We start from the raw sequence: 21,036 nt of genomic DNA, 5'->3' as shown, positions 1-21,036 counted from the left end.
ACGCGAGGTCGAACTAAGGGAAGCAGCATCAAAACGTAACCAGTTTTCACCCACATATCAGTGGCTGACCAAGTGGCTAGCCTGAAGGCAATCCATATTAGATCAACAACATATGCATATGTACACATGCTATTATATCGGCTTTGCCCTATAAAAAGCGGTGGAATCGCAAAGAAGTCCCTGGCACTTGTTACAATTTCAGGACTTCTACTGCTGCCGCAGGCAGAATTCGAATCTCAGACCACATTGGTGCTAAGTACAACATCAACGGTCTGGGGAAGACAAACGATTTGTGCATAATATTAGGAAATCAGACACAAGGCCTATATAGTCGTTCGGCTTTGCTAAGCAACCAAGTTCGATTAGATTATATATCCAGCTGGGTAAAAGCGAGCTGACGAATGTACGGGAGATGAGCCGCGGGAGCAGATCTTGTGGCCCCGATGAATCTCTCTTTTGCATGTTGAATGGCTCGATCGTCGTGGCTGGTGCTGCCTCTGCTCTTGTTAGCATCATTACAAACAGAAAGCCACGGGATGGTGGTGTTCATTGATGTTTATCGAGGCTAAAAGAGCCCTACGCCCTGAGGGACACCGCCCTTGCCGGCCGTCAAGGTCTTTCGAATAAGTGGAATTGTATCGTGCTTCGGACAGCGTTTGATTTTTTGTCCTCGCTAGAATTAGCACTAACGTTAGCATTGCCGTGGGTCAAAGCAGTAATGATGCTTCTACGATTAGCCTGTGTCCGATGAGAAAATGCTGATGACAAAGGCAGAAGTCAGCCGCAGCACATGTGCAGAATTTTGTAAGGCAGCTTCGGGGCCAAGTAGGTCACGCCCGCTAAACTCATCTTTACTTTGAATAGGCGTCCTTACCGATGTCTGTACATTTATCTGCTCATACACGGAAACAACAGACGCTTGCAATCGACTAACAATTAAGAAAGGAGCTAAACCGACTTACCACAGACACGCTCAGGTGCCGACATGTTAAGTAGGTCTTTTAAGGAGTAGCTCGCGGAAAAGTTACCGACAAAAGAAGATGCATGTCGATGACACACGCGGCATAAAGATAAATTCAAACGGGTCTAGCACTAACTTGTTATAGATCATTGCAGTGGTGGAAATGCAGCTAGCAATTCGACATGTTAAACGATGCTACAAGAATCGAAGGACTGTATCAGTTAGCAAATGGACTTCGTATTGTATGAAAATGATTGCCAGTTGATTTGTAGCTTTTATAGTAATAACAATAATTTAAACGGGGGATATGTCGATTAAGACCCAGTCTGAATCAGCATATTCGATCGTTCTTTTGCTTGTTCAATTCAATATCGTGTTATTACTACAAAACGCAAGGTCTAAGTAGGAACACAGGTACCATTGCAGGAAGAGTTGTTCTCGATTGTGCCGAGGTGGTTCCCGAGGACGCGTTTGATGTTGTGGCGGTTGGTCCATGCGCGCCGGCGGTCGGGGTGGGTCAGCTCGCCGCCGGGGCTTCTCTGCACCATCTGTAAATAAGTGTGCACATTTATAGCATTATCGTGTGCTACATAGCATGCGTTTTTGTTCTACTTGAGGCAGAAACGTGCACAGACCATAGTTCACTATAGTTTTTTCTTTCTCTCACTGCTGGCTGGCCTTACGTTGCATGGTCTGGCGTAATACGAGCTCAGGGCAGGCGATATTATAGGTGGGCTTACGGGGTATCTTGGAGACTATAAATTATCGTCTGATTGTTTCTTTTAAAAAAAATATTTCTGAATTCTGTGTAATAAGCTTCTGCATATGCCAAGCTCGATTAGTGACCGGCAATTTTCTAATAACGTCTGCTGTTGAAATGCCTTGGCCGTATCGTCACCGCTGTTACAACCGCCGGCCGCCTCAAGCTTAAGCATACTAACACGTTTTGGGCCATTTTCTTCTAGGGCACTTCACCAAAATACAAACAAATGTTGTTATTACTATACAGTGACGGTAATACATAATTGTAATGACCCACTAATCAGGCGTGGTTGTGGTGTGTCAAAAGGCTCTACTGCACACGAAACACACAAACACGGTACCTGAGAAAAAAAAACCTTTACTCGGCCTCTGTCATCGCCAAATGTATAGACATACACACTCAAAAACGGTACAGCCATCCCACCGCGTTCACACTGAAACGCGCTGAAAGACATTTCCTTGGTTTTTCGCTGTGTCACAGGAAGAATCAGGTTTAACCATCGTGTCGGGAAGCGCTGCAGCGGGATCAGGTCGCGTCATGTCATTGTATTAAATAAAATGCTTCATGCCCGTGACAACAACAATACTAATAATTCGACTACGCTGAGAATAGCTGCTTCGAAAGAGCAACAATGACAATACGACAGGCTCACGTGTAGGGAAAAACAATCCGAGAATCTAGCTAAACACATACCATAAGCATACGTTGTAATGAAAATCATACCCAAAAAGAAAAAAAAACAACTATTTAATATGCTACTCATTAGATTATACGAAATAGAGGCAGAAAAAGAAAGTCGGCCGTCAAACGCGACGTACGCCGCCACCGACCCGGCGTGACATAAGGAGCATCATGGGTTAACCCAAAATAGTCCGTTAATTTTCGCAGGATGTTTTGTCGCTCGCCGCCGCAGCGCTATATATGTATGTTTGTTTGATAAGCTGTTCGCCATCGCTATTGTAAGTTATTTGAGATATTTTTGTTTTGGCTTTATTCAACTTTGCAAGGTGGCGGTAGCAGTGTCACTTCTTGCGTCTTTCCCAGCGCGTCCGCCGCCAGCAAAAGTTGGGGTTTGTTACGCTGAACAACAAAAACAAATGAAGAAAATCGCAATTTGTTCATGGTACGGATGGTGGTCAGCAGCGCGTCTCCCCGCGACGACCGTTTCGTCCGATACATACAAATAAAGGGCGGCGCATGATCGTGTTTGCGACTGTGGAAACGATGGTAATAGTAATAGTGAAGCCGTGCTTGTTCTGGCGAGACGATTTCGGAGCGGTATCTTAGAATAAGTGGCTAAAGTCGTAGTTGTAGTGTGTCATACGTCGCCGGTCTGGACGTAATTTCTTGTGCTAGCCAATTCGGCTGTAAATAAAGTCACTGCTACTGTTGCTGTTTTATTTTTAGTTATAGCCAGGAAACGATTTGAGCACGATGATTATCTTCAGTCTGAATATAGCACGGGTGCTGGTAAACGCAGCAGAATATGCGGTATATAAAGGCTATACAATCGAAGAAGGCAAAACTCAAGGTACGACTTCGTATCTACTAGTAATCGACGTCGTGAATGTTTCCTGAACTACTTCCGAACGCAAGTTGCTGCTCGCTTGTTCTAGCAGACGATGTTTATCTAAAGGCGCCTCTACTTGTGAGCAATTAACTGTATGATTTCAGCTGATCCGTAGCTTCGTTGGACGACCTTAGATTCTTATACAGAGGCTAGTTACGTATTCCAACATAGGACTTCTCCGTTAGTCACTCCCCACCCCCCCGTTTCCGAACAACATCTGTTACCGCTGAAAACTTTTCAATAGAGGATTTCATAGTTAAACACGAAATCGTACGTGACAATCATTCCGACGCCGACAATGGAGTTCCCGAAGATTTCCTCATAGATGCGTTTAGGCTTGGTAAACATCAGCCGCACTTCACTGGTATCACGATGATCGCTGGTTTTTAAAGCTGCTCCCGTCGGTGGTTGTTGGCCTGGTAGCCAGATAGTGTGGTATAGCCGTATCTACTTGTCCTCTCGTAACGCAGCAAGCGACTCAAGACATCCAAGTGTCCCCTCTGTCTTTTACAGCTTCCTGCGTCCACCGAGCTTTATCTGAATTATTTTGCATCAATGGACGTCTACTTTGATCGTATATGCTACGCCCATAACATACACGTACACACACATATGTGCATGTATGGGATGAATAAGTGGTTTTTTACTATATGTTCTGCCGTTGCCACGTGCTATTTTCGCTTCATTCGTATCATATTGTAGCCGGCCCGGGCTCATCGTTTGTTCACAAATATAACCAGAACAAACAAAAATCAAGCAGTGACACTACAACGACGCACCGTGAGAAGCTTCGGCAAATCGAAGACCCTAATAACTAGCTATACTATACGTTCTCAGCCGACGATATAACGACGAAAACTTACTCAAGCCGTATAAAGGCTTATTCAACATATTCGAACAAATCATCACCCCAGCGCACTCTAACACCCGCAATAGCCTCAGAGGCGGAATAGCAGTGATGACAACTGCGGAAGCGACAGCAGCAATAAGAGACGTCTAATAGTAAAGTTCTCTTCAGTATATAAGAGGAAAACTGTCGATATTCGTCAATTTTTTTCTTTTTCTTTGTTTCTACCGTCCTTTTGTGGCTCTTTCAGAGCCGATTCTTTATGACGTCTATAATGTTTTGTGGCATTCATCGCAATCGACGCTACCCGCGGCCGCTGATGTACGCACTGTATCGTGCCTTACATATATGCTGAGTGATCTGGAGTGGCTTTGCAAATGCACGTACGTATACATCAGTATTATGTGCTTCCTCGTATATCCCCTGTGCTCCTATCGGTAGATCTGTATGTGCCTAGATATGACTGCTGATATGAGTGTCAAGATTGCGCATTGTAAAAAGGGCGTCTTACGTGGTCTATAGAATGTTTTTTTGCTGCTGCTGCTGCTGCTGCTGTTGTCATGGCGTTGAGATACGCCCTGAGTCGCTCATAGATTGGGGCGAACGCCCCGGTAAAAGGTGGAGCCACAACCTCAGCGGGGTCCACTCGGCCGTTCTACGGCAGCCTACGGAGGATTGCGGTTTGTACTTAGTGCATGGTGGCTCAAACAGTGTTTTCGGTGATCGTTCCAATCGTGGAGATTGTTACTGTAGCTGCCGGGGACCAGGTCGTGGTGGATCGAAGACCCCACACGACGTTATACGAGTCATCGGCGTACTACGCCGTAAAAGCAAGCAAGAGGCTCAGCCGTACATGGTAATTCTGCCATATCAACGAGCATACTTATACGCACACGGTTTTAAATGTACACGAAAGTTTTTAAATGGACTTTTACGTTCTGTGTGTGATGTGTGTTGAAAAGAAAAAAACACAGAAGTTAAAAAAAAAGGTACTCGCGCACGGTTTCTACGAATCGTATACTGTGAGAAAATTGTGTAAGATGTGATAGCGACCGCCGGGTCAGCTACGCACTGTCAAAAGTTGCTGTTAGTCCCGTTCCGGTCACAGAACGAAGTCTTCACAACGAAGTCGATGAGACACCTGCAAGTGAGCGTATACATCTATTCGCAAAAAATGACGGCTCGTATTGGCAAAAGCAAATAGCGAAAACACAGGATAGGGGTAGGATAGGAGCCTGTCCATGCCCTTGTTAATTATATATATATATATTGCGTACAAATTTGGAAAATGCTTGGCCGGCTGTTTTCGTACCGGGCATGCGTTTATCGGCTACTCTTCGTACCAGACGACAAAATTTAATTTTGTGTGTAGCATATCTAAGTAAAATTTTGAGTAGCTTAAGCCTCTCAATATCGCTCGACAGGCGGTCACTGTTAAAAAAAATGATTTGAAAATGATGTAACGAAATATTGTAAAACTGATTACCTAGTGGTTTAGTTCCAGAATGGAAGCCATGATTGAAACGGATGGTGGCCACATTGAATAGGTATGACTGTCACGAAGTGCATGTTTGGCACATACGGGAGGTTTCACTGAAGTATTTATTTTTATTTAGATACAATTTAGAAAACGAGGCATGTACGAGTCGTGCCGCCCCGTATAAATTGAGTCGTTTGATGGCTTTAAAGTGATATATCCCAGGTAGTACGAGTCATGCCGGATCGACGTTGAGCCTTCACTCGTACTTACGATAGAACGCCTTGAAAGTGAGTGAAAAAAAAATTGCTATAATTTACAATCTTATTACAATAAAGGTACAAATACTGTCTGAGCCTATAAAAAAAGCATTTTGACGTTTATGGTCCGGATGCCTTATCAGAAAAAATGACCTAAAGCTGGTTCTATGGCTTTTCGTTTGTAAATTTCGATATGAAGGATACTCCGATCAGTTACGAAAAAAGTTATTGAGTAAAACCGATACGACCATGATATAGTTAAGATACTAAACACTAAACAATTGAAAGAAACTGGCTACAAAAAAAGCTTTGATATTTTGGCGCCATATGAATTGACGCAAAAAAAATCCACTCGATCGTAAATTCGTCTGCGAAACCCTATAGAAACGTGTTGAAATCAAGCCAGTTCTAAAGCGACTAGTGAAAAGCGGATTACATGCGACAAACATGTGCAAACTAAAAAAATGTGCTATCTCTGTTAAACGAAAGAAGGTGATACTGTGATTTTGGTGGGATTATAAAAGAATCGTACATTATAATACGAACTGTAGCATAGCTGACGGTGTATATAAGATCAACTTCTTTATTATAGATTATTTTAGAACTTACACGGAAGCATCCCTCCTTCGATGGAACATGGATGATAGTCTGTATTTAGCCTAGCCTAGCTACTGGACTACCCAGAAACAACCTGACAAATTCTCTTCGATTGAGGCATAAAGTGCCTATGACATGGGATTCGTTGAAAGCTGAATAAACACGTTGGAAACGTCAATAAAAAAAGACCATCACGTCGACATGCCGACGCCATCTTGCTCTCGACGGTTATGCTACACTGGGCTTCCGTTACTGCTATATGGCCATCATTTTACCATCTCTAGAAGTGACGCCTCTCTGTAAACGCCACTTTGTTCCCGCATGTTCCCACCATCGCTGCGACCATCAACCTCTGCGTGAATGCTTGCTTTGCATAGTGTCGTCGGTTCGGTTCAGTCGAAATGCTCTGCGTGTTGATCAACTGGCGTTTGCTAACACCTGTCTTCAACGTTTGCCCAATGAGGAAGAGTGTTTGAATCTTGCACGTTTCAACCACGATCCAATAGTCCTTGACAGTTGTGGTTCAGTAATGGCGCATCGCTAGCGGGCTAGTCCTATAGTGCCTACTTGCTTCAATAACTTCACGATTTCCTACCAGCCTGCCAGGCATTAAGTCAATGAATCAAACAACAGCCAAAGAAACTCTCATCCCGCCATTTTTCAAATGTTCTGTTCCGGTTGTGACGTTCATTGTCCAGGTAAACGTTGTTCGTACCGTTTCGCTGTCCGCAAGACTGCCTAGCGGTCGTAAACAACGACAACGACGCAATGAATGGTAGTAGAATCGGCACGAACCTACATGTGTAAAACGTTATGTATTGGACGTTGGACTACCCTACGATGGAACCTGCCGTCACTGGTGATCGCTTGAGTCCTTTGCAGCTTCTGTCGTTAATGTTGTGTGATTAGGACGCACTGCTAAGATAAACTTTTCTAGGTTTAGCCAAGTGCCAACCAACTGTACACCCATCACTGTCGATGGTTATGAAGTTTCGATGCTGGTAATATGGCTGGAAATCAGGGCGGGGCAGTGGACTCTGTTCGAATGCAACGTATCTGTCGTGTGTAGAAGGAAAAATGATTAAATCTCTATTACTAATATTACTCGAACACCAACAACTTGTAATCAGAGATCAATAACAGATCAGGCAGTTAGGTCGTGCCGTTCGACGCGGCTTTTGGCCGCGGACGTCATCAAGCCATTGCCGCTATTTAGCATTGGTATCATCAATAGGTAGTATTGAACGAACGTTAAGCAACAATTGAAACTGAGTGTTCACCGACGCATGTGTTCTCATCTGTGCTGACAGATGTCGGCGCCTAATATCACTGAAGATTATAACAACTGCATGATCATTATTTCGCTGGTACCTGCTGCAACCAGCAGGACGCCCCGATTCCGTCATTCATGACCATTGTTCCCGTTGTTGATTCATTCCCAAATCCACTGTCTGCCCCTTCCTATAACTACACTTCTCGCATTATCTGACCATCGTAACTGGGGTGGGAAGGGGGGGGGGGGGTAAGAAGCCCGCTCGAAGGAGTCACGATACGCTGCGTTGCAATGGACTAACGAGGAAACTGGAAAAGGATTAGCGGGAATAGACCAAATTCTGGAAAGATACCGAATACTTGACTGTGTATTGAGGAGATCTGTGATATAAGTTATGGTTGACGTGTAAGCAACTTTTACATAGTGCATAACATCTCTACGCTACAACATGATATGGCATCAATAAATTCAATTTTTTAGCGCGTTTGTTGTCTATATAAGTACGTACTATAATATAGCATCGAACATAGAATGAGCGCACTTGTTACCAACCACCAGGTGAGAGCAGACTCCGAGTGACATGTGGAGTCATTCATTATTGATTCCTTATGGTAACAATCATCTGATCAGGATGCGTATCCCAATCGAAACGATTGATACTGTTCGTGCACTCTCTCAACTACTAACACTGCTGTCAGATGCCCCATTAGATGGCTAATTTTTAGCTCAAAATCAGGCGTGTTCACGCGCGGATTCTTATCACTAGGTGCCCTCAAGTTTAGCAAGCGGCCACGCATCCACTACGTCATCACGAGGGGCTAAACGCTATTGGAATCAACCCAATATAGGCCCCAGAAGTAACTTGAACCAGTACCCTGTTCCGACTTATCGTTGAAGTGACCATAAAAGCACGTTTTTAGTGAAATCAATAACAACTGAATTAACGAAAAAGTTCCAGTCACTGTACATCGGACCCTAGCTATTAGGCATTGGATATATATTGCATAGATGCAATCCTGCGTTACGTGGAACTAGAATGTATCCGAGCAGTGTTTGATAGTCTGCTGGCAATTTCTTCTTATTTAAATTTTTCGTGCTATGATCCGATATCGGATTGCCGATCCACATATCGCCGATGTGGATTCGCTCGACAGAGACTGTCACTCATTTAAACATATGCGCATATATATATATCTCTGATATCACGATAGGTCCGTTTGGATACGTACTGCGTTTTAGCCACTGTAGTATATAAGCTATTACAATCCCTTAATCGTTGCCGCTGAACCTCACACGCTTAGCTCAAGCGCCCTTTGCAGTTAAACGAACGAAAATCAGTCGAAGGGGGAACCCCCGAGGTGATCTTATTCTTTGTAAGTAACTCACGGATTTATCTTGTTACTTACGCCAATCTCGTCGATACTTAACAATGCATCAAATTGTCTAGTGTTACTGCTGGCGTTTTAATATTTTAAGGCATTTTTTATATCTATCAACTGTCCTGTCCCTGCTGCAGTTGGCACCTTGACAGCATATAAAATTAAGGTAAGAACGGCAGTCGTGGCAGCACCCGTATGACGTGAAACCGTTGTAATGATAGCAGTGTTAATGTTCAACGGTGAACCTCGATTGGTGAAGAGAAACAAATGTCTTTATTAGATTGGGTAGCAATTAGATGGCGACCTAAAGAATCAACAATGTTGACGCCAACAATAGGCTGAGAATTCGCCATATAGCAAGCAAGGCCCTATTGAACAACAATAGTAATTGTATATACTCAAATGGGAAAGTCTACTTGACTATACGATCGCTATTACAAGCAACACTGGCTCGCCATGCTACCACACATCGATGCGTGACCTGTTACTCAAAGATATAAACGTTTGCCATTTCGCTTACGTTTATGCCCCATATAAATGACATCGTTTTCATATCAAGGTGTTATATTGCTGTTTGTATTTGTTACGTAATAATAACAGAGTACGTGGCCACTTGTTTATACGTATACGTATCTGTGTGTGTCTGCACTGTCGAAAAGCAAAGTAAGATACCGTTACTCAATACAGCCACCAGATGCCAGCGAAAACTTGGGAACTGCCGTCGGAAACGGGTCACATGAATCACAACGCCGAACGTATATACTTGCAATAACGTCACGCAACTGGGCAGTGGTACCATATTTTGTCAGTGATTCCTTCCGTCGGTTCGGCCGAACGATCGGCTTTCGGCATAATTAATTGCACTGAAGCATTTTTTTTCTTTGAAGGTGATATCGTAGACTTCAGTGAAAAAAAGAATTACTCATACGCATTTTGTGAAGGCTCGCACTCATCTGTTCCCCTTAGGGAAGGCGCACTGTATTTTAACGTACGCTTATTTAGGACGTTTGTTTTATGCTAAACTCTCCTCATGTTGTCTTAATCGAATGAAAAGGGAAGGGAAAATTTGTTTTATCGTTAATTTCCTTCATTCATATTTTCTCTATATGTAGCTAGGTTCACTTTTTTTGAATAGAGTTTTGCCTCGAGTATACGCAACTCATTATAATCCGCTCAGACAGCGCGTGAAAGTATCAATATAAGTTATTGGATGTATCCGTTTCACGCATAGCCACAACAAAGTTATTTCCTGTGTTAAGTGCGGCTAGCAAATCGGGTCACCGGTCGGTAAACGTATAACAGTTATAATGATTATTATTTTTAAGCCCATACCACGTTGCTAATTAGCGAGATCACTACCATGTCTATATCAATTTCAAGGTCTGTCCCCGTATCCACCACAATGATCGTCTGCTACTTCGTCATCATCTTTTTCGGAGTACGTTTGCCCTCGCTTATAACCCAAACAACATATAGTCTGAGCGGAATTTCGAAGTTTCCGTAAGCAATGTGTGCGATCAACGAGTAGCATTCGTTGATCACACACATTGCCTACACACATCGTTGATGGTACCATAGCCAAATTGGCGGTTCCACGGAACCTATCGGAGCAAGATCTTAAAGGGAACGGCACCGAAGGAACAACGGACACACACGGTAGCGACCCAATAGAGTCTCGGAAGTATTCAGCCGACAGATGAATGTGAAATCGGCACTTCCCGCCGAATTGCTACGCGACAAATTGCCATTAGAAGCACAACGGGCTGGGTAAGGCCACCTAACAGGAACCCTGGGGAGGCGCACATGGGGCGGCCATCAGATGCCTTCATAGCCACTAGTGGCACTTGCTGGTTTTTCTTAGGCTCGTTTCTGGCATTTTGTGCATCGATGACCATGATTAAGAAAAAAATCTGGCAATCTTGGGGAACAGAGATGATCAGTTAGATACCCGTCAGCCAGCGGACCGGCCTTAACGGGAAATAGCGAGCCGCTGTCGAACCTCAGTTGGTCTCCCATCATTATTTTTACCCATATATCTTGTAATAGATGTATCAAGAAGTCGAATTTATTTTCTCCTCATCTGGTGACGTACGTTTATCGAGGAAAAGCTTGTAAATTATGTTCAGCTTGCCTTCGATACTGTTTCTGCTCATCAATCAAGCTGCGTTCTTTCGATGTTGACTGGCCATGCCGTTGTGATTTTGGTGTCATTGATGAGAAGGTTCTCACCGCTTCAGGAGGAGATGACTTTCCTCCTTTCGGATTAGGTGACAGAAATAAATCATGTGGGCTATCGGTCAGTCCCAGAGGCCTGGAACAATTACCACAATATTACCGGTGGGTCAATAGATTCCCCGGTAGATCGTTATGATGAAGAAGTCTAATATTGTCTACAGCGTAAGTAGTAGTTAGTAAAGCCTAGCGCAGGGTGTATCAGACTTTTAGTTGCTTTTAGCTCTTTAGCATCTGCTTTTCAACTGTTTTTTTGTGTTCAGACAAACTGTACATTTATAGATACTGCGAACATTAGTGTTAATATAAAACTTCTTCGCAGTCTCCTTATGACGCTTTTGAAGCTTAGGGACTTTCAGTTGATGGAAAAATTCGTTCGTGGCTAGTCAAGGAAAGCTTCCAGCAAAGAGAAGGGTCTAATGGTAACAGACAAGCAGGGCAATTTTATTGGATTGCCGGATCCCAGAAGCACGAAAACGGAAAAAATCCAACAGAGCAGACGTAGTCGAAGTCTCAGAAGCTGATCGTCCGAAGGTGATGTTGGCCTTCCCGCTGTTTACCATCGAGGCGGATACGTCATGTCGACGTAGCATGAAAATCGTAACAATGTCAAAGCTTATTAGATGATCATGGCGAGCTTCTTAAACGAACAGTCACAGTGACCCCTAACGAAAAAAATCTACATTGCACAGAAACTAACGCAGGTCACCCCAAAAACTCATAGGTGTACAATAGAGCCGGTTACTGTTATTTCAATGAATTTGGAGCATTTACGTTCATGTATTTGCTTGATACGTATTTATTGGCTATGCTGTGCATTCTACCCAGTGTAAAAGGTGAAGGTCACATTAATAGATTTAAGGTTTATCCTGTTCAACGTATAAAAAGGTTCTGCTAATCCAACAAGTGTTATCAATAATAGTTCAAACATTTGTTTGCGTTACTATATATATATATATATATATATATTCGAAGTTGATTAGAACTTCAGGAAAAACGCGTAACCGACCCCGCGTGATAAAATGAAACCGTGACACATGATAACGAAGTAAGTATGTCCTCGTTAATATACGCGTATATATGGGGACTTAACATATCTATTTAACTAGGCAATTTTTTTAAGTATGCGTTCTGATTTATATTAGAACATCGTTAATAGATGCTTCGCTGTCACAGATTTTGATACAGGCCGGAATGGGGGGCTCATTGTACCTCCCAGACATCTACTGGTGTCCATATAACGGACATTTTCTTCAAGGCATATCGACCTACTCTTCCTTGAGCACGCCGCCTTTCCTGAACGATTCGCAAGTTCTCCCACATTTGTCGACTGATCCTCGAACGGTACCTATATTGGCTGGTTAACCTAACAATCCTATTCTATTCGAATCGCTATTTTAGCGACAAGCGCTTCCCTCTGCACTATCTCTTTTACCCACGACAGCCCTTCGCTGCCGCGTATCGTCGGCGACGTTTCATACCGGACATACAAATTCATACCGCACTGAGTAAAGGCGGCATCTCTTAACAGATCGGCTCACGTTTGGCTCTACGGACAGAGGGATTCAGTGACAAATAGTTATTCTGTATGTATATGCAATCCAACCTTGTCTTATCCTTCGGTGTGATACAGCCCTTATCCGTGCGATTCATATTTGCAGGCATAATGGACACCATTGTACCAGAATCTTAAGGGCGAACAGCATTGGCTTATAAGTGTTCGCGAACGTTGCGTCCCAGTATGTTGTTGGATACAGTATATCTTCAATAATTGTTTCCTTCCGTGTTAACTGCTTATATATATATATATATATGTACGTATATATATATATATATATATATATACTGGAACACGACGCATATAGTAATGAATATTCTTGCCGTATATTATATTTCAATATAGCAGGGGTCATCGCACATAACTGACATTAGTTCAGCGAGCTTAAGGCACAGTCGCTTGCGTTTTAGGCGGCGACAGGCACGAATCAATCGGCTATATTCAACCGTAAACTATTTTCCCACTACGATTGCCTTCTCATGGGTGGCTCCCACCCGCTTTTCTTGTTGTCAGTATCCTCTTTACAATGCCTGATGTCCTTCAAATGTGAGGTTTGCACTTTCGGTCAGTCCACCCGACTGCGGGTAAGGAGCGCTGTATGAAAGGGTACTCATTTTATTATTTCCCTCGGGCGCGTATATGATTTTAGCGAGGAGTACGAAACCTTGATAAAACTTATCCTTTTTTTTTTTCGTCCTTTGTCTCGTTTTCGTGTTGCCGTTTTTAACAGAATTCTAGTTCTGCGACGCGTTGCCTGTTGGCTGCAATGGTGTTTCCGTTGCTATCGTTGTCAAAGGACACAACTTAATTCGGCGTGGTCCTTCCCTTACGTTTCATGTAACAGTCCGACAAACCAATCCTGGTAGCGGTAAATGGCGTCTTTGTAATCATTTTTTTTGTCTGCCATTGGTTTTCGTCGTCCTCGAGTGAGCGCTCGTTTGCCGCTTAGTCTTGTCTACGACAACAGTTCCAGCGAGGTTTAACGTGCCGTTTGTATCTATACGTGTCCCGCTTGCCGGCATCATAACAGTCGCAACACTGCAAATATTAGATGGCGACGTTAACCCTCTTGTCCTCTCGCTCCTTATGAATTTCTATCTTTTATCTCTCTTTTTCTGAATGTGATGCCTATGTGCGTTCGTGTGCTTCATGAGAACCTGTTTTTTCGTGCTTTTCGCCTGTCGCTTACCCACTGCATAACGTTCTTACTGTAACCTCGTAATTTTTGAAAAATGTCCCGCGCACCCGCGCGTTGAACTGCATCGTGCTCTATTCTCTGACTATAACCCGCTTGTTTCCTCTACATCCTCATAAGGTTGACTGGCGTGTTCGTGCTGGAGAAGCCAACCTCTTTGTGTCTTTACCCAGAAAAAAAAAACGTTATCCCAATTATCTCCACGGCGTTCACTCGGCGAGTATGCCTTAAGAGGTACCCCGTTTGCTTGCGGGTGATAGAACTGCACACGGTTATACACGACACTGGACCGCCGCGCGGCGCTGACTCAATCGAATCGTCTCTATTACTTTACCCCACCCCACATATATATATATATATATATATATATAAGTGCTTATCGTCGCATCCGCCATTGTCACACGCGTAGTCGCAAGCCGATATTGCAGACGTAAAAACGTCCGCAACTGTGTATAGAAGAGGCGTCGACGGGCAAACTCTTCCAGCTGGATCAAGCTCAGCTTCTCTGCCGATTGGCGCAGTGAAGAGCGTGTCGCCTTTGGTCTTTAGGGCTTTGTTTCTCTTTGGATACTTCCACTCTCATTAGTCTGACCGCTGCTGCTGGTGTTGGTTTTCTTTGCGGCCGAATAGGAGTTCTGCCGGTCAGTAAACCGACCGGCTAAGGGCCGACAACTAGTATTACAATCGAGCCGCCGGCCGCCAAAAGCCTCCATCTATCCCTCAGGATGGCGCGCAGTTACGTCTATTATTGCTACAACCTGTGTTGCCGTTTAATCAGCAGGATCATCAGAATCACGGCCGTCATTCGAGTCCCCTTTCGGCAAAACAACTATTACTACACAGCCCGCCTACTACAATACCGCTGCTAGTGATGTCGGTTCTAACAAGAAGGCAACAAGTGTACCATGCCACAATCCAACAGCAGGACAACGCTGGCTTGGCGTATGCCAGTAACAAAAAAAAGAGTCCGCCAATAAAAGACAAGGCGGCTACTACATTACTGATACTTTTACTGGAAGCCTCTCTGCGTCTTATGATTTGCGACGCGATTTTCGCAGCTCACCAAACACGTCTTTTAGATTTACAAATATTTTTCTGCGTGCCACGGTGGGCCCACAGAGAAATTGTCTAAACTGGTTCAAACAGGAGGCAAATAGGCAAAAGGAGATTTATGGGTTTAGGGAAATGGCTTGCCACTCGTTGCTAAGCTTTGTAACGATGCTGGACAGATATTTTGAATCGCTGGCCAGTACTTTAGGCGTGTGCCTAACATATATCTATGGATGTTGCGGGAGATCCAGCGGCGTTCGCTGGAGTGTTCGACTCGTCGCTTTGCCAATCGATAGACGTGATCATAAATGTGGTATCTGCCAACTTAACGATCTTTAGTTGATATACGTAGAATACAACGCTAGGATGAGTTGCTATAACCTGATTAGCTATTGGGACACTTGCTGATGCGCGAGCGTTGCTTGCATAGTCGTTTCGATGCGTCCATCCCCTGAAGCGAAAGACTTCACGATGGTCACACAATCAATCTTAGGCGAAATCGGATGGGAGGACCGATGCGTGTTTACTTTGCCGAGTGTTAGCAGGTGAGCAAGAGCGATGCGCTTCATGGGGACGATAGCGTATGAAAAAGTTAAAAGAAAAATCAATGTTTTACTGTTTCGCATGAGGCAGTAGGGCGGCGTTAAAAAATCGCGCGTCAAACATCGCCACTATCGTTAGAATAGACACGACCACAGGAGCATCGATCGTCAGCAGTTCCGTTAGTCTATTGGTACTCGTAACGTTGAGTCGTAATTTCTTCATTGGTTTCCGTTTCTCATCTCGTCGCCATTATAACGAATGGCGGTGATGATGGTTTCTATGCAGATTGACACTGCTCCGTCGTTGAAAAGCATAGCTACGACAACGGCCAGTTCTGCTGCCGCTACGAACACGTCGCTGACGCCATTTAAGGAGTAACTGCGTTGCTCACGCGCGTTTCGGCGAGACGGCGACAAATCCTGCCTCCAGTTAAGAATCGTCATAGAAGTTAATATTCCGTCGTATCATGACAGCGATTGAAAATACTCCAGCGGATATCGATGGTCACTCGTACCGCGACCAGTACAATGATAGCTGAAGTCGAATTTGTTGTCGCATGAACGCGCTTACGGCTTGCGGGTGATTCATGCAGCGGCTATGGAATGGCAGCAGTCACGCTGCGACCGTACACGAGCACCCCCTGGGCCACTAAAACTAATCAATACCTAGAAGCTCGCGGAAGAGGCATGGTCGATCATCGCGTTGATTTGCGATCACCAAGTAGCGAGCAGAATCAATCGAGAATACTTGTGGATAACGAACATGGCCAGCTACCAATAATCGGACGTTCTGTCTTAAACTGTTGTGCGCCGCTTGCGATGTTTTTACTGGAGATGGTAAACTTTCTAAGATTTTATCATTTGGGAGAAGATACTTCGTTTGATTCGGCAAGCATCTCGACTCGTCACAACCTGCTGGGCATCGTAACAGCTTGCTGATTTACTAGTTTAACACCGTCGGAGAGATATGTTTTTGGGCACTTTCTGCATATGCCAATCTTTAACAAGGACACAAACGAGAAACCTACGCTAGACTTTTATTTTATCTATCTTATCACTACGAAAGATATAATCTGTATCAACATTGTGAATAATACTGAAAACTATCACTATTGTTAGTATTCTAACTAACTAACTATATTTTATTTTACGCAGTCATAAAAAAAAAAAAAGATTTATTATAACATATTCATTACAACGATGCTCCCATCTCGATGACGATAGGTGCTTACAGAAGTAAAGGTACGTAAGCTATCGGAGCTCCCGGACGCTCAGTATCAAGGAGATAGGCCGTGTGTGGCGTAGTTGTGGTGTAGTCGCCCCTAAGCAAAATAAATTACCTAATATCCGAATAAATCGTCGAAAGTGCCTTAGGCTCCTTTTCAGACGTCGTTATTACTGTGTACTGCATTGTCTGCTGTAGTGTGAAGACCCTACATGTGCAGTGGCTCGTATCTTAAAGTTCCGACTCTTGAGAAGCCAGTGGCCAGCGAAGTGCGGCGTCAAGTTTTCGTCGGCTTCTCGTACCCTTCGTTTTGATCGAAGCGAATCTTGGCGCGATGAAACGTTCTTCCTTACACAAAAAAATCTGATCGCAGGCATGCTTCGAATGTGGCTGTTGTTTATAGTCGTTGTCTATTGATCCACTTATGGGTTTAGAAGGGGGTTAAACAACAACAACTGGCAAAGAATGAGGGGTTCCCCCAACATAGACGAAATCAGCGTTCGCTTAGAAGAAACCGAATCGCTATCTCCATGAGTCGCACGAATCATGACCAGTGCGTCTAATGTGGAAACTTTTCATGTTTTTTTTCGGTTGACAGCCAGCTAGTTTCTGTCTCCTCAACACCCTAGGGGAAACAGAACGAAAGTTAGGACTTTTCTGAACGGAATACATGAGCTTATATACTTTAGTCAGCACCAACCAACATATCTGGTAGATAACGATTTTTCTATGAGCTCAGTCAATGGCACTTGAATTCACTGGTGAGTACCTTAATTGTCAGTAATCTTACTCACTAAGGGTCGATTAGTACTTTATTCGCGAACGCTGATAAGAAATTACGCTAAAAATAAAATTTCTCGTCGCATCAAGCATATAGCAGATTAATGCAAAGGCTCTCGAAATTTTTCATACAATCAGAATGTACATTGAAGACCTGAATAGTAGCTCGAAAACTGATCCTGTTCAGTAAACGTTTATTGGCCCAATGTCTATAAAAAGCCCCGATATGCCAAAAAGAAGATTTAGTTTTTATTTATTTATGCGATCTTCCCGAGTCCCGCTTACTAACTCTTGAAAAAGAGGAGTCTATGTAACGTTAGTTCCCGGTCTGATTGGATTCCGTAGAATGGATGATTCTTGATAAATGCCATTTTGTAGGGTTGCCGTGCGACTCGTTCACAAGTGTACAGCATTGACCTAAACCTAGTTTTGCCACATTCAACTGCTGCTGTGATGGCTTCTTCACTTCCCCTCGTTTATTTTGTAACTCCCCTGGGGGACCTGCTGCCAGGACTACTCGGTTCGAAAAAAGATTCCGCCGATCTTCGTAACGTTACTGAAGTCGCCGTTGTCATTAATAGTGTTAGCCGTACGATAGAGTTTCGATCTTCCGTGCTCTTTCCCGCGGCAAAACGGCCTACCGACATAAAATTTATTATCAATATAGTCACCTGCCATTGCTATGTTTCTGCTAGAGTTGGTTTGCCTAGTTTATATCTTTGACTTCGTGCCTATCTAGATCTGTGTGTTTGTATAGACCACGCCATGTCACACATTCGTACGCCGCTGAAGCTAGAGTGCATATTAAATAATGGCTCGGTAGCCACGACGGTCCGCTATCAGATTCAACTTAGTTAGCGTCAGGAGTGACAGCGGCAACATCAATAACAAAATCGTGAATTCCTAATTAAAATGAAAGGACTCGTAATCGTCAAGACTGCTACTATCATTCTACGAAACTTTGCTTGGGTAGCTAGGAAAAGAGAGGCAAATCGAAAGTCAATCAAAACCGCCTCAAAAAAAAGGCCACCTCACGTACTGAGCATGACGAAGCCGTGGTTGTACTTCAACCGTAAGGTCTAACGCTTTTTTGTCACTTAAGCGGTAGTATTAGGGTGCCGAATAATGAGGCGTGATACAATCGCTTTTTTAGTGTTCACAGGCGTCAATTGTAAAGCGTGCTATCGCTACAATTTTATGATTACTCGAGTACTGAAAAGGGATATAAAGGACACTGTTTACGTAAGCACAATTAGCTGCCAATATCTGGCCCACAGATGATTGTCTCGGCCTAACATGAAACGGTGCAAGCAGAACGATTAGCTCGTGTCACTTGTCCAAAATCTGTAGTCCAGCAGATCGGATACGCAGCATAATCTTAAGCCTACCAAGCTGAGCATCCGTTACCTCGTTCTGCCACTACTTATCATACAGTAAGACAACTTCGATTGTCAGAGTGACACACACGCGGAGAAACTTAATTAAAGGGCTTCGGTCAAAAGTCAACACTTGGATATGACGTAGGCTGTGCTCTTCAAGTCGATATCCGATCTGAAATTCCCAATTCCTGTATTACAGTAAGCCAGATCTCCTAATAGCTTTACGGAGAACGAAGCCGCACCCCTGCTAGAATCTGTTTCTGCCCAGATCAACTTTGGGGTAAACATGCATAAGACTACCCCACCGGGTCACATTCCTATACTCAATAACAATCAATGTAGTGTCTCTATGAGGTTTGCCGTATAGCAACGCTTACATGCATACATATGCACAAGCTATGTTGCGATTTTTGAGATCCCCTTGCATAACTGCTTTCATCTCGTTTTTGTCGTACCTTTTAAGCTGGCCTGAATGAGTGACCCGTCGTCCACCGGCCAATTGATCGACAGCAAACAACCTTTTCACAATGTCCGAAAGCAGTAAACATATAGTATCTTCGAAAAGAGCATTGCTGGTTTCCAAGCTCACTATTCCCTGACCACAGTCTGTCGTGGCTTATCAATGCTTGGTCCTTCTCTTAACAATCATGACTATCCACTCGTGTGACCTTACCTACTGCGACAGCCATTAGGTTCTACTCCTAAAACTTCTTGTAACGGTGTAGTCTATTTTGAAGGAGCTGCAGGCGGAAATGTTCCATGAGCTGCTATTCGCCCGCGTTATTATCACCATCAAAACGCATAACCAAAGCATCGTTGACTGCTTCTTCGGTCATCCATCCGTACATGTGACCACTGAGTCAATCCAGTTACGCATGTCCTTCACATCGACGATGCAACCCAACCCGCCGGCGCACGATAGCTGGCTGACAACAGTATTCTTATCTATAATTGTCTATATCAGGGGTACTACCTATGAGGCGGAGGATCTGATGGTCATCCTGGCTTAACAAGCAGGTCGCGCAGCGTCGTCCAGAGTTACAACCCCATCTCATTGGATGTTCACTAGTGTTTTCTGTGGGGGTGGCGGATTGCAGGCTCTCACTCGATCGATGCGTGGTGCTCGGGAGCTCTGGCGAGACCAAATCGCTCATTTCTGCCTCGGATATATTGGTACTCTTTTTTTTTTCCAGCCATGACATTGCATATACAACTAACCGACTGGAGAGGAGCTAAGACAGAAGCGCTGGCTATGACCGTGTTTAATAATACAATGCTCAGTGAAGTGAGAGATGCGGGTTAGGTGTGGCGACTAACGGGGGTGCGGACATTGTCTCTGGTCGCCGGTCGTTTAGCCGGACCCCTCGGTTTAGAATTTGGGGTCACCGGATGTTCTACACTGACCGGAAGCACTAGATTGGGTTTGTCAGCGGAGTTTGGGCGGCCGAATGAAGTTCACCAATCCAGCCTTTGCTAGGCAACTCTTGTTCCTTTTTTCTTGTCGGATTGGGTAGGACATCCAGTAGAGGTTCTCGGTAGTGGCAGTGCAACGCTATGAGATTGAATCAGCTTTTTCTTCAGGACTTAGGCACACAACACAATGCGGTTGATGCGTAGTAAAGATGAGAACAAAAGGAAAAACACGCGTGAAGTGGGAGCCCTAGCGGCAGCCTCTGTTCCATTTTTAGTAGTGGCTGTCCCCGTGATAGAACTGGTACCTTGAGAAGGTAGAGGCAGCAGAAATACGTATCGAAATATACAATTAATACTTTTATGAAATGGCCAAACAAAAAGGTCTTTCATGGGGATTTTACTAGAGTTACGCTGCAAGATGGGATTGACAGGTGCATTTGATTTGTCATTTTAATTTGTGCCTATTTGTCAAGCACACTTTGACATAATTAAACTAGTATTTATTCTCTATAAATGAGTAATGAATCGTTCAAAA

The 21,036-nt window shown here is 43.9% G+C and overlaps 1 protein-coding gene across 16 annotated transcripts in view; it reads right to left on the bottom strand.

The window, feature by feature from the left end:
* Positions 1 to 21,036, bottom strand: part of LOC111248935 (uncharacterized) — a 165,133-nt gene that overhangs the window by 62,464 nt on the left and 81,633 nt on the right. For 12 of the 16 annotated variants that reach the window (XM_086989108.1, XM_086989110.1, XM_086989119.1 and 9 more), the window contains one exon: positions 1,380 to 1,509. The exons of 1 other annotated variant lie outside the window; for it this stretch is intronic. In XM_086989108.1, coding sequence (XP_086845234.1) covers positions 1,380 to 1,509 — 130 coding nt within the window. Of the gene's footprint in view, positions 1 to 1,379; positions 1,510 to 5,213; positions 5,303 to 5,627; positions 5,902 to 21,036 lie in introns of those variants that run through there. 3 more of the 16 variants (XM_086989115.1, XM_086989117.1, XM_086989116.1) reach the window with 3 other exon arrangements.

This window comes from Varroa destructor, unplaced genomic scaffold (genome assembly GCF_002443255.2).
Source record: "Varroa destructor unplaced genomic scaffold, Vdes_3.0 BEIS01000004.1, whole genome shotgun sequence".
Classification (NCBI taxonomy): domain Eukaryota; kingdom Metazoa; phylum Arthropoda; class Arachnida; order Mesostigmata; family Varroidae; genus Varroa; species Varroa destructor.
Note: the sequence above shows the minus strand (reverse complement) of the source record. Positions and strands in the feature narration are given on the sequence as shown.